Source organism: Podarcis bocagei (genome assembly GCF_964188305.1).
Source record: "Podarcis bocagei genome assembly, chromosome: 13".
NCBI classification, from domain to species: Eukaryota; Metazoa; Chordata; class Lepidosauria; order Squamata; family Lacertidae; genus Podarcis; species Podarcis bocagei.
In genome coordinates, this window is record NC_138138.1 from 38,923,234 (window position 1) to 38,945,150 (window position 21,917).

A 21,917-nucleotide genomic window follows, 5' to 3' on the forward strand; every position below is an offset into this window, starting at 1 on the left:
ATTATTATTATTATTTTATTTATACCTCGTCCATCTGACTGGGTTGCTCCAGTAACTGTAGGTGGCTTCCAACGTATCAAGGAAATAAGAAAACATTAAACAGGGCTGCCTTCAAATGTCTTTGACAGGTTGAATAGTTTGGCTCGGGGCCGCATAACTCCATAGTCTCCGATGAAAACAGGGAAACCCTACCATACCCTCCAACATTTCTCCGATGAAAATAGGGATCTCCTAAGGAAAAGTGGAAGGGATGCGGGTGGCGCTGTGGGTTAAACCACAGAGCCTAGGACTTGCCAATCAGAAGATCGGCGGTTCGAATCCCCGCAACGGGATGAGCTCCCGTTGCTCAGTCCCTGCGCCTGCCAACCTAGCAGTTCAAAAGCACCTCAAAGTACAAGTAGATAAATAGGTACTGCCCCGGCGGGAAGGTAAATGGCGTTTCCATGTGCTGCTCTGGTTTGCTAGAAGCAGCTTAGTCATGCTGGCCACATGACCCGGAAGCTGTACGCTGGCTCCCTCGGCCAATAAAGCGAGATGAGCGTCGCAACCCCAGAGTCGGCCATGACTGGACCTAATGGTCAGGGGTCCCTTTACCTTTACCTAAGTAAAAGTGGGTGATTCTGGGATCAAATAAGAAACTGGAACAGCTTGTGTAAATCTGGGACTGCCCCTGGAAAATAGGGACACTTGGAGGGTCTGTAATCACTCCCACAAGAGCCAGCGGTGGTCACCAACTTGGACTGCTTTAAAAGATGAGTCAAATTCATGGAGGATAAGGCTGTCACCCTCAATGGCTATGCTTTGCTTTCGCAGTCATGCCTCCTTATGCCAGTGGCTGGAGGATGCTGTTGTGCCAATGTGCTGCTTGCAGGCTTCCCACAGGCATCTGGTTAGCCACTCTGAGAACATGATGTTGGACTATATTATTATGACCAGCAGTGATGGCCAAACTTGGCCCTCTAGCTGTTTTGGGACTACAACTCCCATCATCCCTAGCTAACAGGACCAGTGGTCAGGGATGATGGGAATTGTAGTCCCAAAACAGCTGGTCCCAAAACAGCCTGGCCATCACCGTATGAACCCCAAGGGTGGATTACAACAATTAAAGCACAATATTAAAATCAGTTAAAATGACAGAAATAAAAAGAGGGTCCTAAAAATATACACTTCACATGTTGAATGTGGGCTGCTGGCCTGATCCAGCATTCTCCAATGTTCTTTGAAAGAAGCTTCATAGTATTAAGCAAATGCATTGGGGATGCCTGGACCAATCACCTGAAGAAAGAGAAGAGGGCATTCACACTTGCGCCTCTTAACACCTGCTTGCCCCACTTTCGTGAACACTGCAGGAAGGGGCCTTGCCTGCGTATCTGAATGCATAAAGCTGCCTTATACTGTTGGAGGGCACCTAACCCTTTTGCAGCCCAGCTCTTTCCCCCATCCAGGTGGTTAAGAACAAGAAGAGAACCCTTCTGGATTAGACCAGAGGCTTGCCTTGCCTAGCATCCCGCTCGCCACAGTAAAGCAACCAGATGCTTGTGGGAAGGACGCAGGCAGAAGATGAGTGCAATGAGCCCTCTCCCGCTGTTGTTCTCTAGCAACTCTGCTGGTGGGGGGCGGGGAGGTAGGAGGGTTAAGCACATGGCTTTTTCCTCCATGAATTTCTCTAATCCCTTTAAATCCATCTAAGTTGGTGTCTGTCACCCACATCTTATGCCAGCAAATACCATAGTTCTAACTATCTGCTGTGTGCAAAGTACTTTCTCTAATACCACACGTAATTCTATAAACCTCTATAATGTCTCTCCTTCCTGATTTTTTTTAAAAAAAAACAACCTATAAAGCCTCCAGTGTTGTAGCCTTTCCTCATAAAAGGGAGCCACTGCAGCCCCCTGATCATTTTGAATGCACCATTTCCAGTTCTGCAATATCCTTTTCAAAGCTGGCATAATGAGCTATACACACTATATCAAGTGTAGTCACACCATAATTTACATCACGGCATTATGATACAGGCAATTGTATTTTCTATCCCTTTCCTAATGATCCCTAGCACTGAATTCATAACTTTTACAGTTGCCACTCACTGGGTTGAATTTTTTGTTGAGCTTTTCCCTGCAATCCCAATACAGTACCAGTCAGTGAACATCTATGTGGTTAGGATTTTTTTGCCCCACACATTTACTACTTTAATGTCCACCCCACCCCCCACAACCTCTTTATGAACTTTAACATCACTGGTTCTAATACAGATCCTTCGTAGATCCCACTTATACCCCTCTTTTGTGAGAACTGTCAATTTCCCCCCAATTATCTGCTTCCTATTCTTTAACCCAGCTATCAGTCCATCCAGTCCAAGGCCCTTGGTGAGGGGGTTTGTAAAAGCTTTTAGGAGGTCCAAGAATACAACATGTAGTGGATCACCCTGCCCACATAGCGCTTTCAAAGAACTCTTAAAATATTAGTGAGACAACTTACACCCACAGAAATCATGTTGATTCTTCTTCAATACTTGTTCTTCTAAATGCTTGATCATTTTATATTTAATGTTTTCCACCAGTTTACCCTGAACAAACATTAAGCTAACTACTCTGTAATTTCCTGCATCCCTCCTGGCTCTCTTTTTAAAAATTAGTTTTATCCTGATTGCTTCCCAGTCCCCTGGTACAGAAGCTGATCTTAGGAACCAGGTAACTTTTGTTGTTGTTAAAAGACTAATAATTTCCACATTTGAGTTCTTTAACAACTTGGGAGGTGAGAGAATCCCAGGGTATGTTAACTTTTTAATTTGCTATTAAGGCCTAGAACTTTGTTTCTCGCCACCACTGTTGCGCTTAGTTCTTCCGACTCCCCTCCCTGAGGGAGTCAGCTCCAGCCTTGTGGTGAAAACAAATGCAGATAATTGATTCAGCTTCTCTGCAACCTCCTCGCCTCCCATTTAAGAGCAGGAATGAAAGTTGTGAGGTATCCCTTAGGGTGTTTTTGTGGGGGGGGGGTGTTGCATCCCTTTATTACCTGCTTGTGTTTCTTTTGCCAAAGTTTATGTTCCTTTTTGTGTTCTCATTTGGACAAGGCTTCTATTTTCTGAAGGGAGCCTTCTTGCCCCTCACAGCCTCCTTGCCTCTGTTCATCAGCCATTGCTTGGACTTTCTTGCTGAGAGGACGTTATGGGTGCAAAGCAGGGATGGAGAACCTGAAGGCCACAAGCCCTTTTGGACACCTTTCCAGCTACCACATGCCTGTGGTAGGTGGAGCGATATAATTTTTCCCCTTTGTACTGTACATTGGCTTCTACACACGCCCCTCTTTATCCTCCACCCAGACACCAGAGTTCAAGAACACATTCCAGCCAGACAAAAACACTCAAGGAGAGTGTGGCCGGGTAGGGAGCATGGCCTGAGGAAAGTCCAGAGGGCAGGATGGAAAGGTCTGGAGCGCCACACTCAGGCATGATGTTACCCATCCTGGTGTAAAGCATGTGCTCTACCACTAACTTGTGGCCTATTCCTTCCCCAGGGAGCTCAGAATAGCCAACAAGGTATGATAGTCTTGACAAAATACCAAGTTAGGAGGAGCTTGGTGCAAGACAAGCACAGCAATAGCAAAGAGCTGATTTAAATCCACAACGGCTGAGCTGATTCGCCCAGCTGATTTAAATCCACAAATCCCTCCTCCTACCTTTGTCTCACCCTCACAGTTGCTGGAAACTTTATGTAGGTCCTTTAGGTAAAGGTAAAGGGACCCCTGACCATTAGGTCCAGTCGTGGCTGACTCTGGGGTTGCGGCGCTCATCTCGCTTTACTGGCCGAGGGAGCCGGCGTACAGCTTCCGGGTCATGTGGCCAGCATGACTAAGCTGCTTCTGACGAACCAGAGCAGCGCACAGAAACGCCGTTTACCTTCCCGCCAGAGCGGTACCTATTTTATCTACTTGCACTTTGACATGCTTTCGAACTGCTAGGTTGGCAGGAGCAGGGACCGAGCAATGGGAGCTCACCCCGTTGTGGGGATTCGAACCGCTGACCTTCTGATCGGCAAATCCTAGGCTCTGTGGTTTAACCCACAGTGCCACCCGCGTCCCATGTAGGTCCTTTACCCCCTAGCAATAAGACAACTACTTAACAGGCTGTTGTCTAATAGGCATCACTAATTCTTCTCTAGGCAAGCAGGGATTAAACAACAAGCCTAGAAAAAATAGCAAAGAGTCAACACGCTAGAATGCTTTGCGGTTACTGGGCAGAGCAACCACAGGCTCAGCTCTGGATTGTTGTGCCATGGAAATGTAAACAACCTGTTTAGAACCAAAAATAAGCTTGTTTTAGAATGGCAAATTCTATGCCCAACACAGGAAAGCAAAGCCCTGCCTGAAATGCAGAGGTGTGGTATGGAAAGGGGTGGAGAAGGCCTTTCATGCTGCAAGGTTATAAAAAGCAGGCTCCTGCACAAAGAATCTATATGGAGAGTTTCCTTAGGAAATACTACCCTCCCCAACCCAGAAAGATCACAAACACAGACTCCAAAGGTGCCATTCTATTTTTTCCAAAAATGTACAGGTTACAGACAAAGAAGTTTCATGCTCCCACTGTCAAAACAGACACCCTATAAATCCTATATGTCTCTCCCCACACCCAAGGCATCCTGAAATCAGCATGAATTTAGAGTTTTTTCTAGACCGCAGAGAGAAAACATGGCATCTATACATCAAGTCTTCCTCGACTGTGCTGGCTAGGGTTCATGAGTGCTGTCCAAAACATCTGGAGGCCATCAGGTTAGGGAAGGGTATCCTACATGTAGCAAACATAGGGCCAGATCTAATTTACCCTCCAGCGAATTACATCTCCCTCCTGCCTCCCTCCCTGCAGTCCCTGCAACTGTCTCACCTATGGAATCAACCAGTCACTTCTCTCTCATGGGCGAAAAAAGTCTCTTATTCTTTAATAACTATTGCTTTTTCCTACCACATTAAAACACATCTGAAAGTCAGACACCACAAGAAAAGTGTGATTCCCTTAATGAGCCACTCATTTACACAGTAAGAAATGGAACCAGTTACCTTCAGATCCCCCAAAGTTGCCAGTCCTGCACTCACAGTTCCATGTAACTGCAAAGCTATTTATTCCACCACCCCAGCACATTCATACATAGATATAACCTTCCATAGACTTGAGCATAGAGCATTTTGAAATTTCAGTTCCTGCCAAATGACAGCACACACACACACAGCACAGTCCTTTTACAGGACAAACTTGAATCTACTTGTATGGGGGAGAGATGCCCGCACTATAACCAGTAAATCTGTTGTTTAGTTCCAGATCGTGAAACAGGACGAAGGGTTAGTAACTCCTAAACCAACACAGCAAGGGAGAAGCGCTCTGGTACTATCCCAAAGCATTACTTGTATTCATGCTGGTATTTTTACAACCTCAGTTTCATTTAAAACTTGGGCTAACGGTGAAGAGGATGGTACCCAGGATGATCTAAAGCCATGGTTGGGATCTTGTAAGTTCATTCAAGTTACTCCTTTAAGCTAACCACCCCATGCCATTATAAACAGCTCACACCTTCAGTAGCCTGCTTCTGAATACTGCATGAGACCAGGGAAGAGAACTCAATTCTCTCTACTGCATGCCTCCCCCTGCCAGAATCCTAGGCTCCCTGACAATGACATTTCTCGAGAAAGAAAAGCAGGGTAGGGAGAGAACCACAAGGTACCACTTGGGCCCGGGAGAATGGAGAGTTCTGAAGTGCCTGTTTTCTGTGCAAAGGCTCCTCTTCTTGAATGTGATTCATGGTTCAAACTGCTAGTCAAAGGGGAGGGACAGCGTCCGTGGCAAGAGGGCTATGTGGTGGACATGATGCCACTTTTCTCGCTCTTCACCTTCAAGAATTCAGCCATGCTGGAGAAGTACTTCTGGTTTGCTTCGGCTACCTTCTTCTCAGCCGCCTGAGGGTTCACAATCTCCAGACCCTGGAAACAAGAGGAGGGGGGAGGTGAATGTGAGAGAGGGAGGCTATTTTTTAAAAAAATGCAGAGTCCAGAGATCTTGCTGCCTCTAGAAAGTAGGAGAGGCGCTGAATTATGATAACACATGCCCTCCAAATCTCCAGCTTCTACACCTTGGACAGAAGTAAATTGCTTGGTGTGCTCCTAGTTGGTGGAACGCTTTCCCAAGAGAAACCTGCCTGGTACCATTGTTGTATTTTTTTTAAGTGCCAGGCAAAATACACTGTTATGTACCCGGCCTTCAGTTTTTCACTGGGAGGGTAGTTAGCTATGTCCAGGGCCATTTTTGCACTCATCCATGCGGTGGGTACGATTTCTTCCTTGAAATAAATTTACAGTACTGTATTTAATTTTTTCTGTATTGCTGTTTTGATACCTGGCTTTAAAGTCCTGGTCCTTTCTGTTTTCACTGAGACACCTTAGTGCAAAAATACAACTAATGTTGTTGTTGTTGTTATACAATAACAACAACCGATATTGCACACATGAGCTTATAACCTTTCCTCCTCAAGTGCTGCAAGCAGAACAGTGAGGGTGGGGAGACAGGGAGTTATTAGGGTTTCAGCCAAGAAAAATGTATTATAGCATTCTATAACCCGCATTTTTTAAAAAAAAGACTACAGCAAACAAAAAAAGTATTTAAGAACCAACGAACCCTGCTGGATCAGAGGAAAGAAACATAGCCCAACATCCTTTTCCCAGTGAAGCCAACCCGATGCTCCTCTGGGAAGCCCCAAGCGGGCCCTGAGCACAACAGCACTCCCCACAAAGGTTCTTCTTTCATCCATTGGTCTTCTCAGCATCCTTGCCAGGCACACACTCAGTTCTCCAAAACTCCTAGAGCCCAGCACACCCAGCTCTTTGTGCACTCAGCCCCTTCCTTCAAAGACATCAGTGCCAATTACAGGTAATTCAGGAATGCAGGGCCAAGTGCGGTGCTTACCTGCAGCGGAGTGAAGGCCACGCTGGACGCAGTGCCCGAGGAGCGGTCCCGGATGGTGGACTTCCCTCCATACACCATGCTCTGCTTCTGGAGAGTGCGCTGGTTGGGAGGACAAATGCAAAAAGACACGGGTGTTAGGCCTTTCATAGAGGAGGCAGTGAAAAGAGAGGGAAGTGATGCTAAAGCACGGGGCAGGGGAACGACCAAATGGCTGGCTGTCCAAAGGCACGCACTTCATTTGTTACCTTCCCTAGTACCAAAAAGCATGTCAAACGCATGTAACACTCATGTGTAGCCGCTCCAGTAGCCCTGGCACATTCTTTTGCCAATCACAGACAAAACCTAGTGTGGCACCCTTCACCTCAACATTTAAAAACCCACTTGGAACAGGGAAATTGCCTACCCTTATCAGAGACTAATGGCCAGCAATGTGACCATAGAATTAGTCTAATTCTGTGCCTGCTAAGCTCTCAAGGGCTGCTCCACACAGAGCTTGTTGGCCTGGGAGTATTTTCTGAGCGCTTTGAGTAACAATAGGACATACATGCTTGGCATAATTACACTGCAGTATGAGCTCTGATCTGGTTGCTGAGTGTAGCTGTTTGCCGAAACCTCAAGAGGACAACGTGATGCTGCCTTCAAGAATGAACAGCCCCTGCCCAGGTCCAGAGGCTTTGAAATGCAGCCTTGATGGACCCAGTCATAAGATGATTTACGGCTCCCGGCACTCCACATCCAGTCCCCATTTCCTTACTTGCAGCGTCTTTGAGATGCGTGCCTTCGTGGCCTCGTTGACTTGTGTCTGCCGGACTCGGCCGCTGCCTGACTTCCCCAGGTGGCCCAGACTGAAACCAAGGTCTTCCTGGTAAGCATCTTCTTCAATCTAGCAAAGGTGTGGAGAGAAGAAGCGTATCACAGAGAAGAAAAGGCCAAGTTTGGATTAGATAGTACAGGACCGATGACCAAGTTGACAGTTTCAATGAGAATGCAACCCCTTCCCTTTTGTATTTTTTTTTTTTTTTTTTTTTGCCCAAGTGGCTCAATAAGGGACAACAGGTGCTTTTGAAATTTCCTTTTTTATTTTTAGCCTATAGATCCAAAAGACAGCCCCACCACTAATCCTGCAATCTAGGAAGAGGCAAATTAGTCCCTATATTTATATCCAAACTTTCTTCCAAGGTGGTCAAGTTGACATAAATAGTTCCCTCCCTCCGTCCTCACTTTATTCCCACAAGCAGCCTGTTGTAGGGTGATTGGCACAAGGTCATCTGATGCATTTTATGACTGAGCGAGGATTTGAATCCTGGCCTGAGTCCAGCACTCTGATCACTACACGAGAGCGACTCTCCCTGGCCACAAAGGTAATTGTGTGCCAAGGTGAGCCTCCCTGAAATGGCCTGGGTTGGGTCACATGCAAGTACATCCGAAGCAGAGGGGGCAGAAAACTTATTAGTCAAGGCTATAAATACATCTAGTTATCCGTCCATTCCATTAGCCTTCTCAGAACCACTTCTCATCCTACTTATCTTATTTAAATTAAATTTATCTAATTTAATCTGTGCACACATAGGAGAAGTGTGAAGCCCACATGTGGCCATATAACACATAACCGCCACCCAAACTTAAATATTCCTGCATGTAGATGTGGGCAGACGTGCAGCTTCTGTACACAGCAAAATGCACATATGGCTTGTCAGGTTTAATGCTTTGTATTACTTGGAAGTGCTTACTTTACATAAAATGTAAAGCAACCCAGAGATCCCTGCCCCGCAAAAGATTTCTGTTACTTCCCCCATTCCATTGTATCAGTTAAAAAGGCACAGTTGGGGAACAGAGTCTGAACCGTCCGAAACTCCTGGTTTCTACTCCTGCCCTCCTGAGGGATTAGACAGCCCCCAACACCCAAAGACCAAGAGAAATCCTACACAAGGAGACTATGCAGGACTCCTTACCTCTCCAAAGCTCATCCGGTTTGCCTGCTTCCGGATTTCCGTTAGACCGAGACGTTCCTTCATCTTGCGATATCTGGAGGAGCAAGGAAAAGCACTTTTAAGATTGGCAGCTGAGAACTGAATGATGCCAGGACAGAGTGCTGCTGCCAAGAATGAAAGCAGTGTTTGGCATAAAAACAAATTCAGGCAGGAGACAAAGGGCTGAAATGCCAGGATTCCTGGGTTCATCTCAATGAGACACTCAAGTTTACAGAATTCTGATACAACCTGACCTGACCCTCTCCTACTTCCAGTAATGTGGAAATCGAAACTTTCTTATAATCCACACATCCCCAATATTCTGGCACAATTCTGGGCTCAAGAAACATACCAGTGACTGTATTATGAGGGAAAAATAAGTTTTAAAACTAATGTTTTGAAAAAGCAAAACAAATTGTTGCATTAAAATCTTTTTTCCATGAGAAAAGAATATTTGATGGAAAAGATAAAATGCCATTATTCTGGTTTGATTTTAACAAGTGTGTATATATTAAAAGTAGATCCGGGATTCCCTAATACAGTCGTACCTTGGATCTCAAATGCCTTGGGTCCCGAACAAATTGGCTCCCAAATGATCGAAACCCAGAAGTGAGTGTTCCAGTTTTTGAATGATTTTTGGAAGCTGAACGTCTGGCACAGCTTCCGATTGGCTGCAGGAGTTTCCTGCAGCCAATCAGAAGCCACACTTTGGTTTCTGAACATTTTGGAAGTTGAACCGACTTCCAGAACAGATTCTGTTCTACTTCCGAGGTACGACTGTACTTATTTCCTAGCACGCTTAACACCACCCTCCTGGCTGCCTCAGCCAGCTCAGCCAACTCTCCCTCCCACCCTGCCCCTGCCGCAAGACATTTCTTCAATTCTCTCCCCCGCACCTGCGTCCTCCACGTTTCTTCCTTTGTCCATCCAAGGGTGCTGGCAGTGGCTTCACTTGCTTGACAGGAGGTGGCTCCTGCCACTTGTCAAATTTCCTTTCAATTTCTTCCTTGAGGTCATAGCCAACCTGAATGGTAGCAGAAGGATAAAAGAGCAGAAAGTGTTTACAAAGCAGCCACCCCCTTGGGGCCCTCCGTTATGCCTCTTACACCAGCCACTCCCCCAGGATCCTGGAGCTTTTGCCTTGTACAGTGGTGCCCTGCAAGACGAATGCCTTGCAAGACGGAAAACTCGCTAGACGAAAGAGTTTTCCGTTTTGGAGGTGCTTCGCAAAATGAATCTCCTATGGGCTTGCTTCGCAAGACGACAATGTCTTGCGAGTTCCTGCTGGTTTTTTCCCCTTCCCCCCTTTTTCTAAGCCACTAAGCCGCTTATCAGCTGATCCGATCAGCAGATAAGACGCTAAAAGCCGCTAATAGCACTAATCCGCTAATCCGTCAATGGACTTGCTTCGCAAGACGAAAAAACCGCTAGACGAAGAGAATCACAGAACGGATTCTTTTCGTCTTGCGAGGCACCACTGTACCACATACCTTCCCTTCAGAGCTCTCGTGAAAGCTGTCCACACGTGCTGCCAGCGTGCATTTTGCTGATACCAAGCGAGCCGCCTTCCTTCGCAAGTCCTGCAAGGAGGGAATCAAAGGCACATGTTGGCTGGTTGCTGTTAGGAAACTCGTGCACCAACTCAAAAGAGAAAGGAGGAGGGACAGACTCTCTCTCTCTCTCTCTCTCACACACACACACACACCTACCGGAGGCAACGACTGTACAATGTCACTGTGATAGATGTAGCCAGTGTGAGGCAGCACCGAAGTGCTGGAAAATCCAGACAGAGTCTTCCTCTGGGCCCCCAGAAGCATGATGTTGCAGGCTGGCATCTTAGAGAGGTTTGTGAGGCCACCGGCAATGCCTTGAGAGAAGAGAAGGCAATATGGAATGAATGCTAGTTGTGGGACCAAGGGCCAAGGTGGTTCAGGGGTTTTGATCAGCCAAACCATGGCTTCTCCCTGGCCTATTGGGATTTGTAAACAAAGTTCTTCTCTTTGTGTGCAAGGAGAGCTCTTTGCTGTTCCTGCCAGAACTGATCATACCTCAACAACATGACAGATGCTGCTAAATTTCTTGGACCGTTTAATTCATGGCTTCAAGTTTATAATTTTTTACATTAGCACTCCAGTGTTCTTTTGTGAAATACAGTACTTCGGCAGTCTTCGGATTTGGAAAGATGAATTGTAAAAATTGGACTGGTGTTTGACCCTTTCAGAGAAGGCTTTACATTCCTTTCGGAATCTAGGGGCCTTCATGTCCCTCTCTGCCAATGACAGACTTACTTATACATCCAACTAAATCACACTAGAATAGACCCATTTACATTAAAGGACTTAAGCTAGTCACATCCATCAATTTCAATGAATCTGCTCCAATTCTGATATAATCCCAAGTTTCCATATTCTGATACGCAAGGACCCAAGCCCACAGAGATCCCCTAAGAGTCTCACCCATTATTTTAGCAGCAGTGGAGGCTCCCACAATGATGGACAAGTTGGGGGCGATGAAGGACATGCGGGACTCCACATACTCGTAGATGCGGTGTTTAGACTGGTTCAGCTCCAGGGCCATGTCGCAGGCCTCCTCAATGCGCTCCAGTTCTTCCTCAGTTAACTGTTGCCTGCAGCAGGAGAGAGGCAACGCTTGAGGCCGAGATACCTAGGTCATCAGGTCTGGTTCACTATATCCGCACCATCGCTCCATGCCCAGAGCGTGGCATTTGTTTCAAAGCTCTCAGGACCACCCTATATGTTAATATTCTATCTCTGAGCATGGATCCTTACGTAGCCAAAAATGGCACCATCCACATACACAAAATGGGAGATATCTGTAGATTTTGAGAGCCCCACAGTATGCAGTCATACAGCAAAATTGTTGGAAAGCCCAAAGGCAGGGGAGCCCCAAAACCAGCCCTATAAAGACTGAGCATGCTCAGTGGTCACGGAATGCTGGCTAACAGTTAAGGACGGGGAACAGATGGCTGGAAACCTGAATGGGAGCAATTCGAACTGCAATGTTTTGCTGCAGGTCCCCCTTGTGTATTTTGATCTGCAACCCACACTCTTATCTCCACCAGCATATGTAAGCCGTGAGTCATCAATAAGTTAACTCATACCATTTATCATGTGATCTGGCAGGTTCCTCCTGTCTCTTCACGTGATAAGACAGACCGTAATTGTCTGAAGGCCACTCTCTTGACAACCAAGCAGTGACCCAAATCCCACACTCTCATCCGAAATCTATTCTCTGTGCTAAAATCCCATGAAGGGAAAACTACCATGATTCTGGGCCTGCTCTACAGACAGTGGAACAAGTGGTACAGTAGACTGTAGTACTCCATACTGCCAGAGATAAGATATTATTTTTCAATGCTCCCCTATATATCAAGAGAAATCTGTAAAGGGAGGAAAAAGCACTAGCACACCAAGGGGAAAAGGGCTAAGCTAGACACTCTCCCTTCAACATAGGAGTATTCTTCTTACAGGGAATTTTGGAAAGTAATTCCCCCACCTGCAGCCTGGAATGGTACAGTCCACCTTACACCCTTCAGCACCATTTGCAAATTCAGTCTATATCCCTCTCTCACAGACCAGATGCCCACCAATCTCCCATACCCTTCCAAAAACCTCTTTTTCCTGTGCAGAGCCTTACCCCTGGGTAGTGGATGCGGTGACACTGACCACCATGATTGTAGCGTTGGTGAGGATCTGTTGAAGATTCTCATTGTTCTTGCATTTGTCCAAGCTGTTCCCTAGTTCCTGCAAGGTTCAAACGTTTTAAAGCAGAAGTTAGCCATTGAAGAAGACAGAACCCCCCCCCCCAAAAAAAAAGCACAGGTGGGAGGCATTGTAATCATGTTTAACTGAAGCCCCAAGCTTATTTAGAGAATTCTGGTCTCAGTGCCAGGTTTTGTTCATTACTGAGAAGGACCAAGGCTGCTCCAGGGTCAGTTCTAATTTCTGTCAGCAATATAGGAATGATTTGTGGATCACATGAATATTCTTTTCCTCCAAGGGGGGAATATTTGGGGATCTTCCCCCAGCCCTCCACACACACAATCCTCATTTTTCCTAACCTGGAAGTTAGTTTAAGACTGAGCAATAACAACTTCTCAAAAGCAACCATGTGAACTTCCCGGCAGGATAAATATTTGAACACAGCTCATCTGCTAGCTCTACCCACCACACCTTTTAGGTTCAAGGTTGATTATTACACATCAAAACCATGAATTAACTGTGGACCTGAAGAATACTCAAAAGATTTTCAGTCACCGTGATTTTGTGAATGGTTGGTATTGCCGTGTGTTTACTTACCATATTTTTCTGTGTATAACACGCCCCTGTGTATAAGACACCCCCTATTTTCAGGGACGCAAAATTGAGAAAATGGGGGGAAACTGCCCTGAGTTGTTGAGCTTTTCTTAGGGGGAATTGTCGAAAATTGCTCACCCGCATAACCTACGCTGCCACTCGCATGCGTCGTAAAAGCCACCTATCGTCTGTCCCCACGCTGGCAAAAGCTGCCAATAGCCCGCCCTAGTGCTGCAGTGGCAGCCAATCAACATCAGCCATTGCCGCAGCCACCAATAATACGCAAAATACCCACAGACAATCTCTGGCTCACGGCAGCAATCAATCCCACGTCCTATGCACAATCCATGTATAAGACGACCCCCAATTTTTAACTTTATTTTTGAATTAAAAAAGGTTGCCTTATACACGGAAAACTATAGTATGTATTATCTGCGTTACAATCTTAATAGTCATTTGAACATAGAGCACCTCCGCTAAATAAGTGGCAAAAGTTATATGAGGGTTGGGCTAGTTATCGATGCAAATGTAAAAAAATGACTTTGTGAAGTTCAAGACACAGATAGACACAATACCTTGACAGTCCGGATGTAGTCCAGTGCATTTGGAACAAGGGATTCTAGTTCAGGAAACCGCTTGGAGTACTTGTCTCGAATGAACTTGTGAATAATATCTGAAAAGAGAGAGGTAAAGACGACCTTTTACAAAACAGACAGAAACGCAGAGCGTCATTGCACTAGTGAGAATAAAAGCAGGCCTCCCAGAATATACTAGCTCAGAGACATTTTAATGCTGAGCCGTATAGCCTATTCAGAGATTGGCCAGCCTGAACCTTTTCTCCTGCCCAAGAAAGAGAGTGCTCTTATCAAAACAGTCCCTGTTCTACTGTGACACCAACACACAAATGTCCTTTGTACCCCAAAACTCCTGTGAAGGTTTGTCTGGCCAGTATGTGCCCTTCTATTTACTAGATCACACCCCCTGCTCCAATGAAGCCAGCCTTTCCCAATCTCACTACTTCCCTAACTCATCATCTGCCACCCTCACAGGGTAGCAGCTACTGTATTGTTTTCAAAGCCTTCTCAACCTCCCTCACCCCAAAGCAAGTGGCTAAGGTTTGCACTTACTTAGCTCGTTCTCAATCTCCACTGTGAGGTTATTGGCATCCACAATGACTCTGTATTCAGGAGCAGCCTCTACTGGACCTAGAACTAATAAGAAAGGAACATGCAAAGTCAAAATCCATACAGGGCACCTCACTATAAGGTAACAGGGAGATGGATATATGAGTACATTAGCTCTGTACTGCAGGACAAGGAAGTCCTGTAGCAGACTCTATACTGCAGGAATCAGATTGGGTGATGCGTGCATACACATCTGCTGGGTGACCTCTTTTCCAAAGGAAATCTCAGCCAGAGACTCTCAGTACCTTCAGATGCTTTGGGCTGTTTGCTGATGTATTCCTCAATCTTCAGCAGGATTTCAGCAAACTGGACAAGAGAAAAAACAAAAAGTTGAGTCTTACTTTTTGAAGAGGGCACCTTTAAAGGGTTAACTTCCCCAGACTACACCCAAAAGGAAAAGGCAGATTATAGAACCAGTAGACCCCAGGTTGAACACTAATTTTGAAAACCATCGCTTCTATACATACTGGCCCGGCAGCCAAGCGCATTTTCTCTCACCGTCTTACTGTCCCAGAGCTTGGCAATACTCTTGACTGAATCAGTTGCCAGATCCACTTGCATTTCCTCCTGGACATCCTCAATGGGAGGCTCATCCTCTTCGTCTGCAAAGCTGCCATCCTCTTCTTCTGCTGCCTCTTCGAGGTCAGCCAAAAGCTCATCTGCCAAAGACATGATGGATCAAGGCTGCAAAGGAGAAAAAGGGAGGGACACAAGAGAAAACCATAATAAGTGACATAAATATCCAGAGTCTTATTGATTTATTATTTCCCACAGTACTAGACTAGGAGAAATTCTAACCACTATCTAACCCAAGGGTAGCCAACACAGTGCCCTCCAAAGGTTGTAAACTGTGACTCCAATCATTCCCACCCATTAGCGAAGCTGGCTGGGGCTGAAGGCAGGTGAGGTCCAACAGACTGCTGGAGGCCACCACACTGATCTAATACAACACTTATGAGGTAGCAGCAACCCCCAGAGAGCCACACACAGTTGCTAGACACCCATCAACACAAGATCCAGATCCACTGTACCCCTCAGTTCAAATGTGTCCTTTCCTTAGCCCCCTCTCTAAAAACATCTCTCCCTTTCCACAAATACAAGTGCCCAATTGGAACCCCCTTCAATTTAAGAGACCTAGAGTTAGCTCTTCAGTTTCCAACTCATCCACCTTTTGCCTTATAGAGATTTTTTAAAAATGAAATCACAATGAAATGCTTATAATTAATGTTAACAAAGTATACATTCTCAAACACAGGATACAAAGTATACATTCTCAAACACAGGATACAGACAGAAGAGGCAGTGTAGGTATAGCAATAAAAAGTGCCAGAAGGGTCCTCAATGGAAGAAATATAAGTGTTCCATGACTATGCAGAACACAAATGAAAAACAAGATACTGCCCAAACAGCAAAAGATCCAACTAGAAGGAAGAGCCATAATGTATTCCCAACCGATAAGAGTATGGAAGAGAGTATTATTTTTGTTATTTCTACCGTATTGTTGTTGTTGTTGTTATTAGCGCAATCCTCACCGCGTTTGTGTAGGAGGAAGTCCTATTGACTTCCATGGTCCTAGGTAAACGGGGTTAGGTTTGCAGCAATACTGTAGCGTCTCTCTCTCTCTGCCCGCCCCCAAACCTTACACTTCTCTTTACCCCTTAGGAAACCAAAGGCCAGGGCTCATTTTTTGTTGCTCCCCAGTTAACCTCTCCCTCCCTCCTTTCCCTCCTCACCTTCTTTTTCTTTCTTCGACTCCTCCGCCGCACAAACGAACTCCTCACGTTCTCTCTTTCAGTCTCGCAAAAAGTACGTCATGCACCTGGCGCCCTTGGTGTCGTCATCAACGAGCGCCTCCGCTCTGCCAGGCATTAAAACGGATAGAGATAGAGAAAAAGGAGAGGTCACGAAGAGAGTTCGCGTTCGGCTTCAGCCCAAGTGCCGCCATATGCGTGGCACCAACCTAGGCCAGAGTTGGGGTGCCGTTCTAACTTATGTCTCTATGGCATTGCCTATTGTGTCATCTCTTCGCACTGGGTGACCCACGCACATGCCAAGGGGAGCCGGAAGTGTCGTTAGGGTTTCGAGTCAGTTTCCTTTGAAATAACAGTACTATTTATGGCAGCACCCCAACCGTAGGTTTCTAATACGCTATACTGAATTATGTCACTATGTCAACTGACACTTCCGTCAGTTTTTCATAATTTTTCCTCTGACTTACCTATTGGTCATAGAGCTAAGAGAAAGGCAAAGCTTTCGATTTTTACCGGAAGTTTAGACTGTGAGTTACTCTATTTTTCCTATCTCTAAGGCCACGACGCATCCAAAGGCGTGATGACACAACCGTACTTCACCGCGCCAAGCGATCCTGTCCCCTACCGGAGAAACGGCGACAGGGACGCGACCACTATTTACGTTAACACGGCGCGACGAAACGCTAGGACATTCCACAGTGGGCTCTTCTGCAATACGTAATAAGCACGCGACACCTTCTCTTCTGCCCTGGTTCACTGTAACCGTGGCGTCTCGATAACTCAAACGCTTTTGTTGTGGGCTTACGTCACCGGTAAGCGACCGTCCATCCCATTACCCTCATTCAAGGGTTGCTCATTTCGCCTATAGGATTGGAAGGGTTAAGGTACGTCTGATGTGCTAGGAAATCCCATTGCAAAAGGAATCGGGCAAATTAAAATCGCCAATTGCCATCTTCCTCCTTATTGGCTCTGGAGCCTTTTTTCCTTGGAGGTTCGCCAGAAGCAGAGCCTGAGCTCCTTTAATTGAAGTCGAGGTGCTAGAACCAAGTTTTATTCAGCTTCTTTTAAGCCTGTTCATGTACAGGGTTGCAGTCTTTTCTGAACCATAGAGATGGATAAGCGCGTAAAATAGTGTGACCAAAGTATCTTGTACTGTATTCTCCAACTGAATAACAGGAACAGTTGTTTCTGCTTTCTGGCAGGTAAAGCCACCTCATATTCGCCTTTGCCTGGACTTACCTTTTACATTTACTTTCTGGCAGTATATTGGAGATTGTGAATAATACATTTTTAATTTTGGTGGGACACCTGCTCATAAAATGGGATTGTGGCAACAGCAAATGGCACAGTGCCTACCCATTTAGATGACATGCTATTTCTCCTACATGGAAACTAGAAATCTCAATATTTTATGGGTTGATGAAATGATTTGTTAAAGGAAGTTAGTATGTAAGGAAAATTTAAACTTCTGAAAAATTGAGTATTTTTGGAGATTGTTTAGGAATATAGATTATAGAACATTTAAATACAAATTTGTGCATCCACAGAGAGCTGTAAGAAAATATATTTCACTGTTTGCTTTTTTTAAAAAAAAATTACAGGTGGATTATGCTCCCAAGCCCATAAAAGTGGCTGCCCCTTGTTCATCTCTTGTCATACTAATACCCTTGTCCTTGTTAATCAGCAGTGTGGAGCCTGTGGCCCTTCAGATGTTGCTGGACTGGAACTCCCATCTTATCCAGCCAGAATGACCAATGGCCAGGGAAGATGGGAATTGTCACCCAGCAACTTCTGGAGGACCACAGGTTCCCCACCCTTGTTGTAAATGTACCTGTTTCCTGTCTCACATGACATAGGATATTGGGGTATAAAGGGAATGTGGCTTTAGATCTTCATATTGGAGTGGGGGGGTGGTTAATATTGGTTAGTATGTCAGTTTCTTTCTCTTTAAATCTCCAGAACACAACCATGGCTGGTGTGGGCTTTGAAGAATTCTCTGTGCCCCCTGGATCAGAGCTGGCACTGCCTCCTCTTTTTGGTGGCAATATCCTCGAGAGTGAACTGGAGACAGAGGTGGAGTTTGCCGATGGTGGAATACCAGAAGAGGAGGAGGAAGAGGGGGCATTGAGGCAGCAGGAGATGACACGGCGCAAATGCCAGGCTCTTGCTCGGCGCTGCAAGGAGTTAGAGCAGGTAAGGGATTGGCTGGAGAGGGTGGATAATTTTAATACACCAGCTGGAAAAATTAACAAACAGCTGTCACAGTGGGTTGAGCTCTGCTTTGACTTCAGGTATGAGCTCATGGAGCTGCCTTTTTATTCATTTATGTAGCCCAGGACTGTCTGCTCTCATTGTCAGGAGCTCTCGTTCTTTCCCAGCCAGGGACTGAACCTGGGACTTTCTGCTTGCCAAACATGTGCTCTGCCAAAGTATTTGGAAATCAGAGACACCTTGGGTACAAAGATCACAGGGTGGTTCACAAAATAAAAACACAAAATGAGAAGACAAAATGCATAATAAAAGAAAAACAAATCAATAACCCCCCTCCTACAAACACATTTAAAAGGCCATAGAATGATAATCAGCCAAGTGCCTGATTATAGAGAAACATCACCTGGTGCCTAAAGATATGTAATGAAAGTGCCAGGTGAGCCTCCCTGGGGAGAGCACTCCACAAACAGGGAGCCACCACAGAAAAGGCCCATTCCCATGGAAGAGGCACACGAAGAAGGGCTTCAGATGGTGATCAGATGAAGGTATTAAATATATTCGCAAGAATCCTCTGAGCAAGGTAAAACAAGAGACAAGCCCTAGCCCAAAGTCCCCCAACATCTTTGGGGGCTGAGTGGAGTTTTAAACTTAGGTCTGTACTCTACCCACTATGCAATACTGTCTGTAGGTGGACAAGAAGGAAGAGATTCTTGCCCATGGGGTGCTAACCTGGACCAAATGAAAATCCAAACAGAGACCAAGGAGGAGGGACCACTGGGTGGGTGAGTGGAATACAAGGCTGGGTGTGGGAGAGGCAAAATTCTGATGTATTCTGGTGACATTGCCCACAAATACAGGTGAATGAGAGGATGTTAAACCGGCTGCATCAGGTCCAGAGAATAACACTGCGGCTTAAACAGGAGAGAAGGTATGTCTGGTAGTATGTCTTGGGAGTGTGAGGGGTGGGGAGATTTAAATACCTCTCCCTGAACAAGGAGGGTCTATTAAATTTTCATGCTCAGCAGACGAATTCTCCATGAATTCATCAGATCCCTCATTTAGAGCCATCCAAATTGACAGCTGTTACCACATCTCATAACAGTGAATCCCCTACATCAACAGCACCATGCAAAAGAACACAGTTATTAAAGAGGATTAGTGGGGATGTCTTGTCTGCAGGTTATCTTTCTAATGGACTCTTCCTTCCCTTCAGGTTCCTCATGAGGGTCCTTGATTCTTATGGTGATGATTACAGGCAAGGCCACCTTGATATTGTCCTGGAGGTAAGAAACACACAGCTGGTCTAAGGAAATAAGGACATGTCCATGTTACCTTCTTATGGGTGGAAGGAATGTTAGGATGGAGGAGTTCTAGCTGAATCATGTTCTCTGTCTAGGATGAAGGTAGCCACAGCACTGATGCTCCAGCTCCTGGCAACACAGAGAATGAGCCCCCCGAGAAAGACACCCTCAGGTGTCTCTCGGGTCCTTTGCCTGCCCCAGAGGCTGAAAGTATCTCACCTACTGAGGGCCCCACCAGTAAGAAGCGGCGGCGCCACATGCGGGAGGAAAAGGAAGTGAGGTTACGCCGAGCAGCCCAAACATTGATTCCTATGGAAGAGTTTCCTGTGCAGGTACGGGAGAACTTAGAGGCTTTCAACTTTGAGAATATATAGATGACCATACAGACTTAACCTACACACTACCTTTGGGGGTTAGGCGGGAAATGTGGCCAGATACAATGGTAGACAGGCATATTACTAGGTTATATATACTCCAGCTGTCGGCTACACAGAATCTGCTACCATAATACAAATTCAGGATTTTGTCTTCTGTTTTTAAACAAGCTTCTAGTCCTGCTGGTTTATCACACATAACAGTTTGAAAGCATCCCCTTTCTTCCCACATCACGCAAAGCGCTTCTGTTTAGCTTGAAACTGTGTTTTGAATCACTGTTTTGGTTTTTGTGGCTGCAGATAAAGTCTGAAGAGGATTTCCAATGTGAGCAAGAGGATGTCCTCACTCCTGCCTGGCAGCAGTCTAGTCCTCAGGATAAGTTACTCCATTATTCAAAGTTCTCTAGCCCAGGGGCCTGTTCTGATTTCGACTGAGGCTCGCCACTCACCGGTGCTCACGAAGGAGACTCTATATGTATATCTGAACGTCAGTTGCCTCCCTCCTGGGTTAAAGAGGCCACTGCGCTGTCTGCTGATCAGTCACCTGGGAATATGTTTTGGACTGAAAGGAACACAAGCACATTTTAAGAGCCAGCAAGAGACGGACTGTGGAACTCTCAGCCACTTGGAGTGCACTTGATCTGAACTGACACTCTGCGGCTGAGGGGCAGGTGCTGGAAGACAAATTGGACTGCACTAACTTAACTTGAAAGCCAATGTAGTAATAGTGTTCAAGTCCATCTGCATTAGGGAGATGAATGGATTCTGCTACCAATGTCCAAAAGCTTAAGTATGGGGTGGGAATGGGTATGTATGTAGAATTTCTATGTCTTACATGTCTTGGGCCACACAATTTGTGAGTTTCTGAAGGAGTTAAGTGATCTCTGACTGAGGCCACATGGGCACCATGTTTATAAGCACTTTTATGCCACTTTAAACAGTCTTGGCTTCCCCTAGAGAATCCTGGGGACTGTAGTTTGGTAAGGCTGTTGAGAGTTGTTGGGAGCTCTCTATTCCCCTCCCAGAGCTACAATTCTCAAAATTCCCAGAGAAGAGGGATTTCTAAACCACCCTGGGAATAGTAGCTCTGTCAGGGGAATTGGGACCTTTGGAGGAACCCACGACTGCCCCCAAAAGTGGCATAATACTGCTTTAAATGTGCAATGCAGATTGAAAGTGGTGTGCAGGAGCTGGCTTCCATGCACTGTTCAAGAAAGGAAACAGAAGCAGCTTCTCTTTTGTGTGACAAATGTTCTCAGTGAATGAGGAGTCTTCTTACAGCTGCGAGAGCACTCTGCTGCTTTGCTTTCCAAGCCCAAGATTTTTATGAGTATCTTAACCATGAGGCACAATATATTAAAGCCAATTCTGTACTAAAAACAGTACTCCTACAACATGTGCAAATTATGCAAGACTAGCAAATTTGTCAAGTGTTTGCTTATTTTCTCTGCCAGTCAGAAAGAGCAAGGCACTAAATCCCCCTCCCCCATTCTTTTCCGAAGCCATAAGGAGTAGACACTTCTTCCAGATCTCCTGCAGAACAGTTGTGCCTGGATTAAATTCTGCCCACCCGTTAAGTTTATTTTCATTTTTCTTTGAGGGCTGCAGAATACTGCACACTTCCTTCCCTTTCCCTTCCTCATTCCCTCCCCAACTGATCCATTTCAAGGGAGCTGCCAAACATAAGAATTGTTCTCAGAGCACACTGTCATTGCTTCCCTTAAAGACTCCTGGGCCAGGCAGTTTTTGTAAAGGTGCCAGGAATTACTCTCAGGTGAACTGCAATACCCAGTGTCCCTTGAAAGAGGAAGCTGTGATACCTAAGCTTGGTTAAGTGTCCCAACCCCTTTAGCAATGCTTTGTT

At 45.7% G+C, this 21,917-nt stretch overlaps 2 protein-coding genes across 3 annotated transcripts; one reads left to right on the plus strand and one right to left on the minus strand.

Annotated features, from left to right (window-relative positions):
• Nucleotides 1–5,747: 5,747 nt before the first annotated feature.
• Nucleotides 5,748–15,127, minus strand: PRPF31 (pre-mRNA processing factor 31). The gene is made up of 13 exons (XM_081168382.1): nt 14,915–15,127; nt 14,662–14,722; nt 14,360–14,443; nt 13,808–13,905; nt 12,574–12,680; nt 11,373–11,542; nt 10,626–10,783; nt 10,407–10,496; nt 9,813–9,940; nt 8,899–8,971; nt 7,701–7,829; nt 6,947–7,045; nt 5,748–5,967 (listed from the first exon to the last, which is right to left on the minus strand). The coding sequence occupies exons 1-13, from the start codon at nt 15,086–15,088 to the stop codon at nt 5,839–5,841; spliced, it is 1,500 nt and encodes a 499-aa protein (XP_081024508.1). The 5' UTR covers nt 15,089–15,127; the 3' UTR covers nt 5,748–5,838.
• A 1,659-nt stretch (nt 15,128–16,786) lies between these two features.
• On the plus strand, nt 16,787–21,433 carry TFPT (TCF3 fusion partner). Of its 2 annotated transcripts, none has more exons than XM_081169128.1 (6): nt 16,787–17,051; nt 18,127–18,360; nt 19,236–19,306; nt 19,592–19,661; nt 19,775–20,011; nt 20,354–21,433. In XM_081169128.1, the coding sequence occupies exons 2-6, from the start codon at nt 18,136–18,138 to the stop codon at nt 20,486–20,488; spliced, it is 738 nt and encodes a 245-aa protein (XP_081025254.1). In that variant the 5' UTR covers nt 16,787–17,051; nt 18,127–18,135; the 3' UTR covers nt 20,489–21,433. The 2 variants fall into 2 exon arrangements, with proteins under 2 accessions (XP_081025254.1, XP_081025253.1); XM_081169127.1 differs by having other exon boundaries at nt 16,817–16,979.
• The last annotated feature ends 484 nt before the right edge of the window (nt 21,434–21,917 follow it).